The 15560-nt window shown below is 40.6% G+C and overlaps 1 protein-coding gene across 1 annotated transcript in view; it reads right to left on the bottom strand.

The window, feature by feature from the left end:
• The window catches only part of usp2a (ubiquitin specific peptidase 2a), a 29236-nt gene extending 14223 nt beyond the window's left edge, over positions 1 to 15013 (bottom strand). Inside the window, 4 exon segments of the mRNA XM_036561062.1 lie at positions 8543 to 8986; positions 8988 to 9265; positions 14193 to 14284; positions 14904 to 15013. Coding sequence (XP_036416955.1) covers positions 8543 to 8986; positions 8988 to 9221 — 678 coding nt within the window. The 5' untranslated portion in view covers positions 9222 to 9265; positions 14193 to 14284; positions 14904 to 15013.
• Positions 15014 to 15560: the final 547 nt, after the last annotated feature.

Below are 15560 nucleotides of genomic sequence, written 5' to 3'. Positions count from 1 at the left end.
ACACTAACAGTATACCATTAATGTTATAAACTGTGTTCCAAACCATTTTCAAGCATAGAATTTACCATTATGTAAATATTAGAGGAACATTAGAGGAATGCATTGAGAGGAAGGGAATGAAGTGAAACTGAATGAACAGGGAATATCACTGATATCTTCAGCTGTTTTAAGACGATGTTAATGCTAGACTTGTGATCTTGCCAGTGGAACATGCTGTCAAACTACAGATTTGGGGATTGTACAAGCTGTGGAATATAGCCCAGAGGTATCTGACAGGAAATTGCCCGGTTATTATTTATCTCGTCTTTTATGCCAAGATCAAGATCTTCACAGCAAATCAATGATAACAGTATTCATTTATCACAGACAGTGCTGGGAAAAAGTCAGAGACCACCCTTCATTTGTTTAATTTCCAGTCAAATGGCCATTAAGTACAAGTTATTCACTTTTTCAGGAGATACTTCTGAGTGGATTATATAAGATATATAAGATAATTAAGAGCAAAGTAAAATGAATGTAAGTGAATTAAACAGGAATTCGTGAAAATATGTGAAAAAACAGGAATTTCCGGTGATCTGCCTGGCACATCACTAAAACTGTTACCTTCGGATAAACAGCTTTTATCTTTGAGAGAGACAGGAGAAAATAAAACCTCCACTCTTGCTTCAGATCTGAAAAAACCTACAGATTCTGTCCATTGCTGGACTGCTGTGTCTGATCCATTCATACCAACGCACTAATACACACACACACACACACACACACACCATCACCACCACCACGTCAGTGTCACTGCAGTGCTGAAAATGTTCCACCTCCCAAATAATACCTGCTCTGTGGTGGTCCTGTTTTGGTCCTGACTATTAAATAACAGAGCAAAAGGCGGCTAACAAAGTATGCAAAGTATAACAGATAAACTAGTCTGTAACTGTTGAACTACAAAGTGATGATAAAATGGACAATGAGTATAGAAACAAAGAGGTGGTTTTAATGAAGCTGCTGATCGATTTATGTTTTCTGCCTCTTCTTCTGACTGTAAAATGAATAACGTACATTATGGCTGTTTTGATTGGAAATTAAATCAATGAAAGGTTGGTGTCTGATGTCTGCACTGTACTGTATTTCACATTTGTTACACATAGCAAAAAAAACTAAAAGGTACATGCCTTAGACCATTCACTACCGTTAGTCACAGGAAGGACAGGGTTAACCAGCATGACTGTGGATAGCTGACAGAATCAGTACACTGCTCCCTGAGGGAGAGAGGGTGACCCTTACTTCCTCTGGGAATGCGGGTAAATGGCACTTTCTGAGACTTGATCTGAGGCTCACTTCCACTTGGTAGCACTGTTTTTACCAGCGTGCTGTCACTTCAACACCTAATAATGATATTTTTAAGTGCTTCTTAATCCATTTGCTCTTGAAATGTAGAGTCACTGCCTCCATTCTAAACTGCTGATTTACTAGAAGTGTGATTCCTGTGTATCAAAAGAGCACACCTCACTCCATCATCTCTACGGTGAGCTGGCAGAACATCGGACAGTGCTGGAGAACACTGCGTACTGTCCTTCCTCCTTCAGCCAGCAGATCGTAAACAAACTGGCCAGCATGCTCCTTACACTCACTTATTACCTGTCACTCCACCAGCACACCAAGGGGCCAGGAGAGAGGGCCACTGGCAGTTAGCAGAGAGAGAGTGGAGGTAGGAGTGAAATTCACAAGGACAGAGCTATCAAACTATTTGGCACAAAGTTTAAAGCAATATTTCTCTTGTTTAACTAACAAAGAATGCTGTATATCAGGATGCTGTTCACTACGCATTCTTCATCCTTGGATGATAATGTAAATTTAGATTACCATCTGCATATTCTTACACTATAGCTCACTTTTTCACTGATGTCAATAGAATTACCATATAATTACCAACTGAGCTAGCTTCTAATACTACTTAGTAATTTGTAATGACAACTATATTCTGCACAGACAGCACATAAAACTGTTAATATCCAGTGTTAATATCCTATGCATTCCTTTGGATGGAAACCAAAATACTGGCACCTTGGAGAAGCTCTTCTGGATAAGGTTCTCCGTTATTGTCTGTTGGATGGCAGATCTCCTGTACCGCAGGTCTGTATCATTTGCATATACTTAGCCAGATTGAAAGTTGATGTTATAATCGTTCAAAGTGCCGTGTGAAGTGTGTGCGTGTAGTTATTTAGTTGGTGATGTTGAAAGACCAACAATTCGCCTAATATTGGCACTTATTTAAATTACCACAATATTCGATAATACCAGTTATTGGCCCATGTCTGTATTATGATCTATAAGCATTCTTTACTTAAAAATGAAAACAATCCTAGTAAGTTCTCAGTGGTGTTACTGGCTTCTCTGATACTTTTATTATCCAAAAACACTTCAGGATTTGGCTTCAACACTGCTAACGTCTCATAACCACCTTCTCTGCTGCAAGTGTCCAAAACATATTTTCAGGCATTTTATTAACAAGGTTAAATATATCTCAGTCTGCCTACATCCCTGACAAACATCAACTGACTTTGGCATGACTTGTTGCTTTGTTTGTTGAAAGCCTTCCGAGAATTCCTGCAGCTCAGTGTCAAAGCACAGCAAACGCACAGGAACTGCTCACAGAGAGCAGAAGAGAGATGCTTAACAATAAAGGCAGGACATGAGTGGAGGGGCCAGTGGCAGCCTCCGCAGCATTAAAGAGAGGTCTAATGAGATTTCTGCTCATTACGTAACACTGGACAGCTGCGCAGAACTCCCTCACATGTCATGAGTCATGCAGCTTGCCATCTCTGATCCGCATATATTATTGCAGTGAACTCAGGTTTCTGTCATGTAGTCAAGAGTGTTGGATAGGGAGGCTTAAACGTGTGATTATGTGAACTCTGATGACCTCAACATCAGCAGGCCCTGAAACTCTTCTCCCGTTTCCAGTTACATTGTAATTGCACTGTAAATCAAATCTAAATCCACAATGAACAGACAAAAAAATATCATATAATCAGCGCACAATAGAAAAGAGTGGGCTTAATTTGCCATTATATAACCACAAACCAGTGGGAATACGAAAGCTTAGCGAGAGCTTAGTGATGGAGAGTGCATGCAATACAAATGTAGGAGTTTTCCAAAACATCCACTCACTTAGTCATTGTTCTGTTTATATTCCCAATCCCTGTAGCCCTGCAAACTGTTTCTGACCATACAGGTTGCTCATACCTTGGCTTGATTAATCAAGAGCCCCACGAACGTGGACACCAACACGGACCCTGGCACAGCAGACGTTTTCCGCCGCACGTCCTGCTTCAGAAAGGGAAAAGACATGGCTGGGGGCTCCTCTGGGATGGTCACGGTGTAGGACTGTCGCATGCTGGGCATGATGGTCAGCCTCCTTTAAAAAGCACCACTCTCAAAACTGTTCAACTGAGCCCTCTCTTTCACTCACTTCCGACACCTGTTCCTACTAAGCCTTAGCGATGCTCTCCTCTCCTCTCCTCAGCTCCCTGTCTCAGGCTGGTTCTTCATGGAGACAAACTGTGTCCAGGATAGGTCAGTGAAGTGGAGAGTCATAACACCGAGCCCCAACGCCAAAATGACACGAACAAACAGAAGAACATGAATAATAAAAAATCCGTCATAGGTCAGCGTAGATGAGCAACTGGTGTGGGCAATGAGATGTTCGTGTTTTCGGACCTCCCCTATATTGCGGTTGCATTCCTCTTTACTACGCTGAGCTCCCGCCCACATCAGCTTAGCGCTGACGTCAGACACACGTCGCTTTTTTCTCCTTTTCCACCCGTTTTCCGTCAACCCCCGCTAGGACTGGCTAGCCGAACGGCAGATTTCTTTCAAGTACGAACTCCCAGCCAATCCTAGCACAGGACGTGAAATCACACTAGCCAATCGCAGTGCAGGGAGGAGGGACTTTTCACAATACGGGTGGGGGAAAAAACAACGGCAGGCTAAAAAAGACACACAGGACTTTCTGATTAAATGTGTATGATGCGCTAGTATTGAACAACACGCTATTTTTGCTTTCTATTATAAAAACGTCTTCTTCAAAATAAAGAACGACGTCCGAGGAAGTACAGAAACATGTTTAAAGAGTTTTGCGTGTAAAACTGTGTAAAAACTGACAAAAATGCAAACACTGTGTACTTCTTAAGGATGTAAACAATGCCGTTCACATATTTTTAGCAGAACTAGCGACATTAGCGGAAACGAACAATGTACTGTAAACTCCTATTAAAATAGTGAAGAAGTCATGAAAGAGCTAAATGTGGCACATAAAGAGGTCTGCTGGGCGCTCTCCCGGGAACCCTCTACTCCTATTATTAGATAAGAATCAGACTGTTAGCAACGGTGAGGGACAAGAAAATGGGACATAATGTCTGATCGCGACATAAAGTCATCTCAGTGGTTGTAAATTATAAAGAAAGGTGCTAAACTGGATGCGGCTAAAGTCAGGATGATCAGGAGGCAAGCTCCACGTGCTACTAAAGTTCACGTGAGCTGGTGTTTTGCCCCCAGCCCTGAAACAGAGACATTAGGGCATGATACAGAACAGACGAATAAGACGAGAATCCAAAGCATATCCTACAGTCTGATCTGCAAGCTGCTTGTTCTATTGCAGCTGGTTTACTGAAGTAAACTTAAAGCACAACTTAGTTTCAAGAAGCCTTCTTCACAAAGACACTGAAGAGTGTCCTGTCCAATTCCACCCACTAGTTAGGAGGGTGAAGGCAAGCACAAGCTTCCCTCAAGTCACGTGAAGTGAACCACCAGATCTTTTCAAATGTCAGTTGGACAGCTGGACGCGCTTGGAGGAGAGTGCTAACCGCCAGCACTGCGCTGGCTAGAACTGCACTTAGAGATGGGGTAGAAGGAGGGCCATCCCACCCACCCAGAGAGAGTGAAGTCAAGTGTGCTCTCTTGGACTCCCGGCCACGGATGGTTGTAGCATCACTGGGGATTGAGCTTGCAATCTCCTGATAATGGGGCCAACACTTCTATGGTTGAGCCACTCGGGAGCCCCTGAAGAGTGTCTTATTAATAGGTGAGGGTTAATTGAAATATCATGGGCAAAGAGAAAGATGATTAAGCTGACCATGCTTGTTGACCATACTAACAAATAGCTTGAAGAGAGTTTCCATGCACATGCACATCCCATTACTCCAATAGCCTGAAGAGAACAAACAGTACTGCACATGTTTTAGCCATATAGAAAATTGTGCTAAATAACAGCAGTGGGTGAGGTAAGCTGGTGTTTGTGGGTCTATTGGTGGCCTGACGTCTCGCTCGGGGCAAGCACGAGTCTCATGACTAAGTCTATGTACAAAACAAACAGCTCAAGGCAAGGAGTGTTTGTGTACATGCGTGCTTGTGTGTGTTTTCTCACATACAGTGTTGATGACAATACCAGCACTATTCAATGGAAAAGTAAAATCTTCCAAAACGAGACAAAAACTTTTTTCAATACAGGTAAATGAGTAACCTCATTATTTTGTGTTTATCTTGACCTTCATTTCAAGTTTTGACCTACATTTTCAATTACTGATAATTAGCTTCTGAGTGAAGAACAGCATTATTGATGCCACTAGCTTTTGTTATATATTAATATACAGGGTCTTGTTATCTGAATACAGTGTCATTTTCTAAGTACTGACAATTTACAGCACTTTTATGAAGCCATAAAACCTTATTAATTCAGGGCTTGTATGGATCAAATCTGTATCCCTTTTGTTTGGCTGTATAAGGAGTCCTAAATAAGCTCCAAAAATAAAAAAGCCCATGTATTATAGCATTCAGTAAACTGAGATCTTTGTCAGCAATAGTTTTAATCCATAGAGCTCTTCAAACACATGACACATTCCCAGAGGGCTGATCTGTTTTTCTGCAGAAACAGAATTTACTGCCCTTTCCACTGTCTCCTGCTTACCAGAAAACAAGAGAATAAAAAGTTCTGAACATCCTGCTTGTGCATTACAGTGATATCACTGATAACCAAGAGTACTGGTGCCAAGAACACAGAATACTCAGCTTGACTGACTCTTTTAGGTGAAGCTCATTAAGCTACACTGGGATTTTTGTTTTCTCAGAATGACCTTAACTGTGTACAGTTAACACTGATGACAGAGCCTAGACTGGGCGACATACAAAACTGTATGGTGAAATTATTAAGTCAGTCTGGGGCCGACAAAATAACCAACATTTTCTTTTCATCTTAGTGAGACTCGCAAAGCTTAGACTGGCGGGAGTCTGGCAGCAAAACTGTGTTAATGCTCTCCAGACACATAATCGCTCCAGTACTAACTCAGACACTCAGACTACTCAAATACCACAAAATATGCTGTTACTGGAAATTTGGTATTTGGTTCTTGCATCTACATCTCTGCTGAATTTGAGTGAAGCCAACCTTATTACAGCTTTTCATTCAGGGTCACCACTTCATTCCTCTACTGGTAGGGAATTCACCTCTTATAAGGTAAAGCTGTAAAACATGGACTACTCAAAACATGACAAAACCTATTTGTTTTGGGAAATTATTCAATTATTCTCATGAAGTTACAAACTGTCGCTGTCCAAAAACATGTATCTCCAAAATAGCAACTTAACAGAAGAAAGCACAAACATTCTTTGCTTATAAAGTAAGTTAATGTAGATTTTTGTAATTCTATTCTATTTACTTCTATTGGTCCATCCATCATAAAATGTTCACACAATGTAAAGGGCAGCTGCTGTGCTCACATGATGTAGGAACATTAAAAATGAATAAATGAATAAATAATGGAAATATGTTTTTTTGGACACTGATAAAATAATGCCCTTCCCCAGTGCAAACAGTTCAGCTTAGGCACTCTCTGATTGCATATACCACTCTTACTTCTTTTACCATTTAGATTCAATTGTCTGCTATCTTCATTTGTGTGTACCGACCTGGTTCAGTGTCATCTAAATGGCCTGAATTCAATCAGCCCTGGATATTCAGAGCATTAGCAGGAGAATTAAAGCGAGTTGATTAGTGCACTCAGGCGAGCACTGTTGAAATGATTGGTTTGTGAAATTCCCAGATGTGTAGACTAATCTGTTAAATCCAGACAATTCATTTTAAAGTCAGACAGACACTGCTCCAAATTTAGCTCAGTCTTCTGTGTTGACAAGCAAGCGAATTAATGATAAGAACGACAATTTATTTGACATCTTGAGTGCCAAAAGGTTGCCTGTCACAGTTCTGTTAGTAATGTTAAATACAAACTTTTATCTTCATCTTGTATCTTTATCTTAAACCCAGTGAGGATTCAGCAGCTGGTATCTGAACTCCATAAAGACGCACACTGTGACACTTCAGTGTCATATATCTGGGCGGTGACTCAACATTCTTTCCGTGTGTCACAATCTCCCTGGATGCCATTGTTCTCAGTCAAATGAGACAGTCAGTCAGCAATACCACATCACCCCTCAAACAAGGGACAATCAGACTGAATGAAAGTCCTTCAGGGATGGAAATGACAAAATACTGCACAACATGCCAACCATACTTTCAGGTGTGTGTGCCCACAAAAATGCGCATAACTTTAACTTTACAACGGTGCCCCCCAATGGAGCTCTACAACACAACATCTTCTGTAACTGCCCACATGACCAGACTACCTCCATCAAGCAAACACTAAGGATGGGTGAAGCTATTTAAATATCGAAGTATCTGCAATCTTAGCATTCATTTACCTAACCAGGTATCTGAACAACATATATGCAGTTTGAAATGAAAAAAAAAATATATATATTATCTTGTATGTTTTTAACTCATAATGCAACATGGAACTGCTGAAAATATCAGGACACATGCAGCTGATACTGCACCTCACATTAAAAGAAACTGTAGGTCGACTGGTAGTAAGTTATAGGGGGAATTCCACCAATTGCTCTTCAACACTTTTGGTTTAACTAAATCCTTACAATGTAAGCAAAGTCCTTCAAAGTGCTTTGATTAAGTTCTAGAGAAACTTGCCGTGGGTACAAACGGGTACAAATGTTACTTGATGCCTGAGACATTGTTTTACGAAAGTTTTAAGAAAAGCTTTTAGGCTATTTTGTTATTTTTTTATTATTCATGGCAGAGAGGTACATGTAGGGAGTGGTAAGACAAATGGTACCACATTATTACTTTACTATTGTCAGTACTACTGGTAATTTTTGGAAAGAAAATGAATGGCTATACTTGTGCTGTAGTTCTCGCAACCCTGGTTACTATCAAAGCCATTGTAAATAAATCTGAATCTGCAAGTTTCTCTACATTGATCCGTTACACATCAGACCACTATAAATGACTTTCTTTACATCTTAACAACTGAATTATACAGAAATTAACAGATGTTAAATCTTCCATGTTTAAATTTCTTTATGGCATATTTAAAATCTATTTGTAATGTGTATATTCAAACAGTAAAAATGGTTCAAGTACATTCTTAGCACATAGCATAGACTGCTCTTAGAGAATGTGAGTGAACTTTATGAATCTTACCAGTGAATCCCTGACCGGTGAGGTGGAGCGGCCATTGGAGGTGGAGAAGCGCCTGCTGCTGGTGCTGCTCAGGGCCTCCTGCGTGGAGCTTCGTGATAGGCCATATCCAGAGCGCGAGCTGCTACTGCTGCTGTAGGACTCAGTGCTGTCACTGGCTTGGCTCCTGTAGGCCTGCTTCAGGCTGGAGCTGCTGCTGGAGGCCTCACTCAGGCCCAGTGAGGACAGGTCCCTTGTCAGGTCACTCTGGCTTACTGACTTGCGGCGGCTAAGGGAGACACTGGAAGAGGAGATGCTGGAGGGCGAGGCCGAGAGGTAGCTGGACTGGGCCGACGAGTAGCCATACCCCGAGTAGCCTGAGCCCCCGTTGAGGCCTGAGCCATAGCCCTTGACGGGCGTGCGGCTCAGGCTCTCGCTGCGCCGGCCAGTCAGCAGGTCGGTGCTGCGAGGGGACAGGCCGACCACGGTCGGGCTCGGACGAGGCACTGTAGTTCCGGACGCGGCTGGTGCTGGAGCTCAGGTAGCTGGAGGAGGAGTAGCCAGATGAGGAGGAGGTTTTGTAGGGCAGCTTGTCCCGATCAAAGGAGCTCAGCGAAGGGGTCAAGGAGGAGCTGTATGAGCTATAGTGGCTCGTATAGGAAGAGCCGGCATAGCGCTTAGCCGTGGAGGAGACGCGAGACATGCTGGGAGGTCAGCCGGAGGCGAGGCAGTGGCAGGCCGCATCGACTGCAAAAGACAACATGAGTGAATCGTCTGGGATTCTCAATTCATGATCAGGACATTTAGTTCTCTCTGAGGTTTGATAAGTTAGAGCAGAAGAAGAAGAAACAGTAGTGTCACATTTAAAGTGCTGCACTGAAAACACATGCTGACTTACTTTATCACAATAATTAGGGATGTATTGATACCACTTGTTCCCTTCTTATACCATTACTCTATCTAACCTAACTACTAGGGCTGGGCAATATGACAATATTTATCATTTTTTAAGATAAATTACTTCACATTATGACATAATTTATTGTCATAGCGTATCGTGGATATCTTCAGTACTTCTACAACACTGACCAACGGCATGTTTTATTACAATGAGAGCATAATTAGTCCTATTTTGTGAAATGTTAAAACATTGTGCTCATAGTTTTTGACAGTATTTTGTGAATGTGGCAGGACATTTCAACTTTTTTGTCCATTTCAACTTTTTAGATAGCAAAAAGAATAAATATTGTGATATATGTGTATCAAAAAAATTCTTGAAGCATTTTGATATTTTGCCATACCGCCAACCTCGACTCACTAGTCAAAAGTTGCCTACAAATCCTGATATTTATACCATTCTACTTTGGAAATACTTTATTTTGGTTTAAGCAGTCTTCTGTGTCACAAATAAAACAAACTAAGCTTGAATAAACGGCATTTACTGGTTGGATATCTTCACCTTTAGATGGATTCAGAGCTACAAAAAGTGCTCTTTTGCATGGTTTATCTTTAGATGCTTCATTAAATTTGATGTCTTGAAAGCCTTGCTGGTCAGGCCACCTTGGCGTTACAGATTTTACACTGAGTATCTTTTACAACTGCTCGTCTCATACGTGAAATAATCCCATACTGCTGACATGATGCTTGTTTCAGTTAAACTCCATGTACTGGCGCACTTGTGCATCAGAAATTGCTTCCTGGTATCAGTGTTCTCTATTGCTGACAGTGATACTGTATTTATGTGCCAGTATCAGACCAAAACCAATACAGTATTGCTACCGGTGCAACACTAACGACAAGGATCAAATCTGCTGGTGTTCTTAACATTACTTGAGAGAAGCTGTGAGAAGCTGAAAATATTACTAACTTCTAAGACTGAACTCTAGAGGTGTGTTATTTATTTGAAAAACTGAAAAAAGTCAAGAATGGAAGCTAATTGCTGAAAAAGTATGTATATATTTGATTGTTGAGGCTTCTGTGTAATCTTAGGCTAAACAGATGTCTTCTGCTGTTGTCCTGATGCTGAAAAATGAATAAATGGACATTAAATAAATGAAAGGGTGATCTCTGACTTTTGTGCAGTACTGTAGTGGTTAAAGATCAATGACTGAATAATAAGGCTATGGTTTAAGGGGTTAATATTCACAGACTTGGATCCAGAGTTCCACTGCTCACTCTTATAAATGAATAATGGCAATTAATTATAACTTATTAGTTAATTAATAATAAAGCTTAGAATGTGTATGTCCATGAAGTTTAAGGGGTTAACGTTACTTTTATCATTTTGCAATCTGCATGCTGACAGTAAGTGAGTCAGAGAGCAAAAACTGAAATTTTTATGTGCATATCTTTGCAGTGTGAAACTATGCATGCACTGTCTGTAAATACTGGATGACTTTGTGTTGTATGGAGAGTGCTGTGCTCTTAAACCCTTAAAGCATTGATGACAAAGAACATGTGACTGTCCCCCGAACCCAGCACGCACTATACGTGGAGGTATGCAATCAGGGGACATGCTGCTTACGTAGAACATTGCGTCAAGCTGTTCCACTAGCTGCCTCCTACATTCTTTCATGGCGGACTTGTGCGGTGCTGCGGCCTGGGCAGTGCACCACAGCCCCTGCTGTTTTTGTGTGTAACGTGAGAGTCTCCTGAGTGGAGCTGCATGTTAAGGTGGCACAGTCTGTTCTGGTGCAGAGAGACAGGCTCTTGTTCACAAGGCAGCGCAGCATCTGAATAAATAAAAGTATCTGGTGTTGTCGATCCGTGTTGGGTTCAGTAGGAAGGCTCCTGTTTCTTTAATCGGTCTCTCTCTCCCTCTCTTTGCTCTCCCTGTCTCTCTCACTCTCTCACTCAAATACGCACATGCATTTTGCTTTCTTTCCTCTCTCTCCGTCTCTCTCTCAGTGCAGTCCACAGAGGCATCAATAATTCAACATACAGATCTGGGGTAGGCAGCACACTGGAGGCAGTCCAAAGCACACGGCACACCATGACTGCTCGCACTCACTACAGATGAGAAGCCTTAAGACAGTTGTCTACCACTGTCAAAGCATGTTCCCTTCTTGTCCTTCACAAAGTAAACAACAGCCAACTGACAGCGTGGAGCATTGTAATCCGTTTCCAAGGTGTGTTGCTAAGCAAACCTAGCCTAAACAGATCCATTCAGGAGCTTTCTTTCACTTTTTACTGAACTTTCTACCCTATAAGAGGAGCACACATACTTTCTTCTAGCCTAAACAGATTCATACATTAGTTTTCTTTGACGTTTTATTAAACATTCTACCCTGTAAGAGAGATTCAGATACTCTTCTAGCCTAAATAGATTCATACATTAGTTTTCTTTGACTTTTTATTAAACATTGTACCCTATAGGAGAAATTCTGGTATTTTTCTAGCCTAAATAGATCCATACAAGAGCTTTCTTTGACTTTTTCTGACATGTTCTACCCTTTAAGATTAATAATATTTTTCTACCCTTAACAAAACCAAATTCAAGAGCTTTCTTTGACTTTTTCTGACACGTTCTACCCTTTAAGATTAATAATATTTTTCTACCCTTAACAAAACCAAATTCAAGAGCTTTCTTTGATTTTTTTATTAAACTTTCTAGTCTACAAGATGACTACTGATATTTTCCTAACCTTAATAGATTTATACATTAGCCTTCTCTGACGTTTTATTAAACTTTCTACCCTAAGAGGAACACTGATATTGTCTCTCCTAAAAAGATCCGTCCAAGAGCTTTCGTAGACTTTACATGACATTTTCTACCCTATATAAGTAATACAGATATTTTCAGACCTGAACTGATTCATATTTTAGTTTTCTTTAACATATTATTATATTTTTCATCCTATGAGAACAGATATTTCACTTGCCTAAACACATCCATACAGGAGTTTCACTTTTTTATTAAACGTTATTCTCTGTAAGAGGAATGCAGATATTTATCCATACATAGCATTCTTTGACTTATTGTTACATTTTCTACCCTAATCTTCCTAGCCTACACAGATCTACACAAGGGCCTTTGCTGATGTTTTATTAAATTTCTACCCTATAAGAGCAATTCAGATATTTTTCCAGCCTAAATGATCCATACAGGAACTTTCTTTGACGTTTAATTGAGCTTTTTACCCTATAAGAGGAACACCATTTTTTCTAGCCTAAACAAATCCACACACAACCTTCCCATGCTGTATTATTATCTGTTTTTACCCTATAAGAACAATAGAGATTGTATTTTCTAGCTTAAACAGATCCATATTAGAGCTTACACTTTCCATCGTATAAGAATCATACAGGCTGGTTTTTGGGCATGGCTACCTCTTTTTTGTGCACATTAGCACAAAAAAGCTCAAATAGCACAGAAGTATACTTTCTATGAATAGATGTGAAGAAGCTAGATCGTTTCTCAAACCAGTTGTGGAACTTGAGAAATGTGTTTCAGACACTTCTGACACTTCAGGCTGAGTGTTGAATCAGCACGAAGAGAGGTGTGAAGTGCTATGGGAGGGTATATGTGTGGACCATTGATGAGTCAGAAGTGTGCTTCCATCGCGGCTGATGATGGGAGTAGCCAAACACGTTCAGCACAGACACGGCCTAACAAGGACTAATATACGAGCTTGTGTCAGTGATAACAGAGCTGAGAGTGGATCAGAATGCTCAATTCTGAAAGGCACAGTCACTATTGTGCACCATTTAACTGCAGCCTACATTTATTTTACAGTTCCATTCTTGTTTAATGTACTCTTTTAGCCTCACAGCTTGCTAAGGCAGACCAAACTGCAGCAAAACAAAAACAAAACAAACCCTAGGCTAAATGGTATTCAACAATATCAGTTTTGTGTTACCGCCAACAAAAAAACAGCAACAATACACTACAGAGACAAAGTAATGAAACAAAGCAAAGAAGTGGCACCCAAGACACAATGGATGCCATTTACCCACATTTCAAAACTGAAGGGGCTTTTCCAAACATAAACAGTGCTTGTGGTCAGCATGTTGAATACTTAAGGCAGAGTCTTAGGCACAGCTATATTTACCTTGAAACATAAGCAGATAGGAACTCTACGTCTGTCAGGACCAAACTGACGCCTCAGCCCTCCCCTCTGACCAATGACAGACCGCTATGATTCCACTCTCAGCTAAACTCAGCCCTTCCTCCAATATCACGAGCTCTGAAATGTGCACCTTCTAGCATGTTTGTGCTCCCTCTGTGTTTCCAGCACCTTCTAGATCTGACTTTAAAGCCTTGAGTGCAATCTGGTGATATAAATGTTGTCAATGCATCATGTTGGGCATACAGTGAAAAAAAGGAAGACTGGCTTAACTTAAAAAATCAATCTTTAATTTAGCACGTCAAACATTTTTCGAAGCATCACACATCACAATCTGCAGAGTTCGTTTAGAAGTTTTAAATGAAGTAAGATTAAGAAAATATAGAAAAGTGCATGTATTTCAGGTTAATGACACAATCAGAAGCCGATTTAAGAAACAGGTTAGTTTTCAGTGCAATTCATAATACTCCATTGTGTTAATTCTATTTAAAATATAAAACAACAAAGAATCAAGCAACAGCTATAAAGGCATACAGTCTGTGCATGAGGTTCCCTCTCAGTATGTGGTGCGCACTCTGGTAACAGATGGGTGTTAGGTTATGGGGTACCTGCTGTAAGTAGAGCCGTTCTCAGTTCCAACTGACGGAAAAACAGTGGTGGCAGTTTGTCACATCTCACATCCACCTCTCATTGCTCAAACCTGAAGAAATACAAAGATGGAACAGTTGTTAGGCTTTTGGCTAGTTCGGACAAAAAATATGGTCCAATCCTTAAATGTTTACCACCATCAGAATATCAAAAGGCAGAAAAAGTTGGCTCTGTAGCCGGCGACAAAATAAAACACATAACTTTCCATTTGAAATATAAAAAATACAGATTTCTGGTTTCCTCAGAGTAATCCTTAATATAACTCAGACCTTCAAACAGGCACTCAGCTTGGGCTATTAAAAAAACCTAATATCATGACAAATATAGGTTATTCCATAAACCTGTACTTAATCTGCTCCATGACATCTACATTGTACAGCTGTATAACATGAACGTTCTTAGGCATTCCTATAAAATTAGGCATCTTATTCACAAAGTGGTTCTAGCATTGCAAAACATGCAGCACTTCAACCACCACGTTTCCGCTACTTGTTGTAAAGTCCTCGGTAAATCCACAACCCACAATAAAGCATGAATGATGACCTGTAAAGCACCGTCTTTTCCCTTAGAAAGGTCCTCTAGCTGTGGTATTCAAGCATCAGATGAAGATTTTTTTTAAAAAAAGGTAAAAGAGTAAAAGGTAAAGTTTGTAAATTGGAGGTGAGGCTCACCAGTGTTTTCTGTAGCTACGCAGTGTGCTGTTTTGGAGGCTGTGGCCCCTGAGCAAGAGGACCAGGGAGGGATTGTATGAGCACAGTGATCCAGAATGCCAGAGATCATGTTACTGGGATGGTAAATATAGCTATCGCCTACGACCTCAGTCGGTCATTCAACACTTAGTGGCATTCCACTTTGCTCTTAAAGGCCTAGCATGGATGCTTTTTATGGGCAGGTGGGCTGTGTACCCGTTTCTTTAATGAAACTGTGAAGGAGTAACTCTTCTGTATGATGGTTTGCCACTGGTGGCGCTTAATTGGCAGCCTTGAATGGAGAGAAGATGCCCAACTCACATATGACCTCAGAAATGGTTCACAGAATTTCACATTTACACATTTTTCCCATTTGCCCAAATGTAAACTAGTCAAGATTTGCAAAAAGGTTTTGTTGACACAGATTCTATTACTTGTTAGCTACACCAGCCTTGTAGCTTTCTTAGTGACAACTAAGAAAGCAAACTTCAGAGTTCAACCATGTCTAGACTGACTGGCCAGGTTTGGGGTGAGTGGACAGTTGTGCACTTTTGATTTTTTTTAATGAATTACTTATTTAACTGTAAGGAACATGGGTAAGAAGAAGGTGGGAGAGGTTCGGTGTTTATAAAGCAGAGA

The sequence above is a fragment of the Colossoma macropomum genome, unplaced genomic scaffold (assembly GCF_904425465.1).
Source record: "Colossoma macropomum unplaced genomic scaffold, Colossoma_macropomum, whole genome shotgun sequence".
Taxonomy (NCBI): Eukaryota; Metazoa; Chordata; class Actinopteri; order Characiformes; family Serrasalmidae; genus Colossoma; species Colossoma macropomum.
This window is presented reverse-complemented; position numbering and strand designations above follow the sequence as displayed.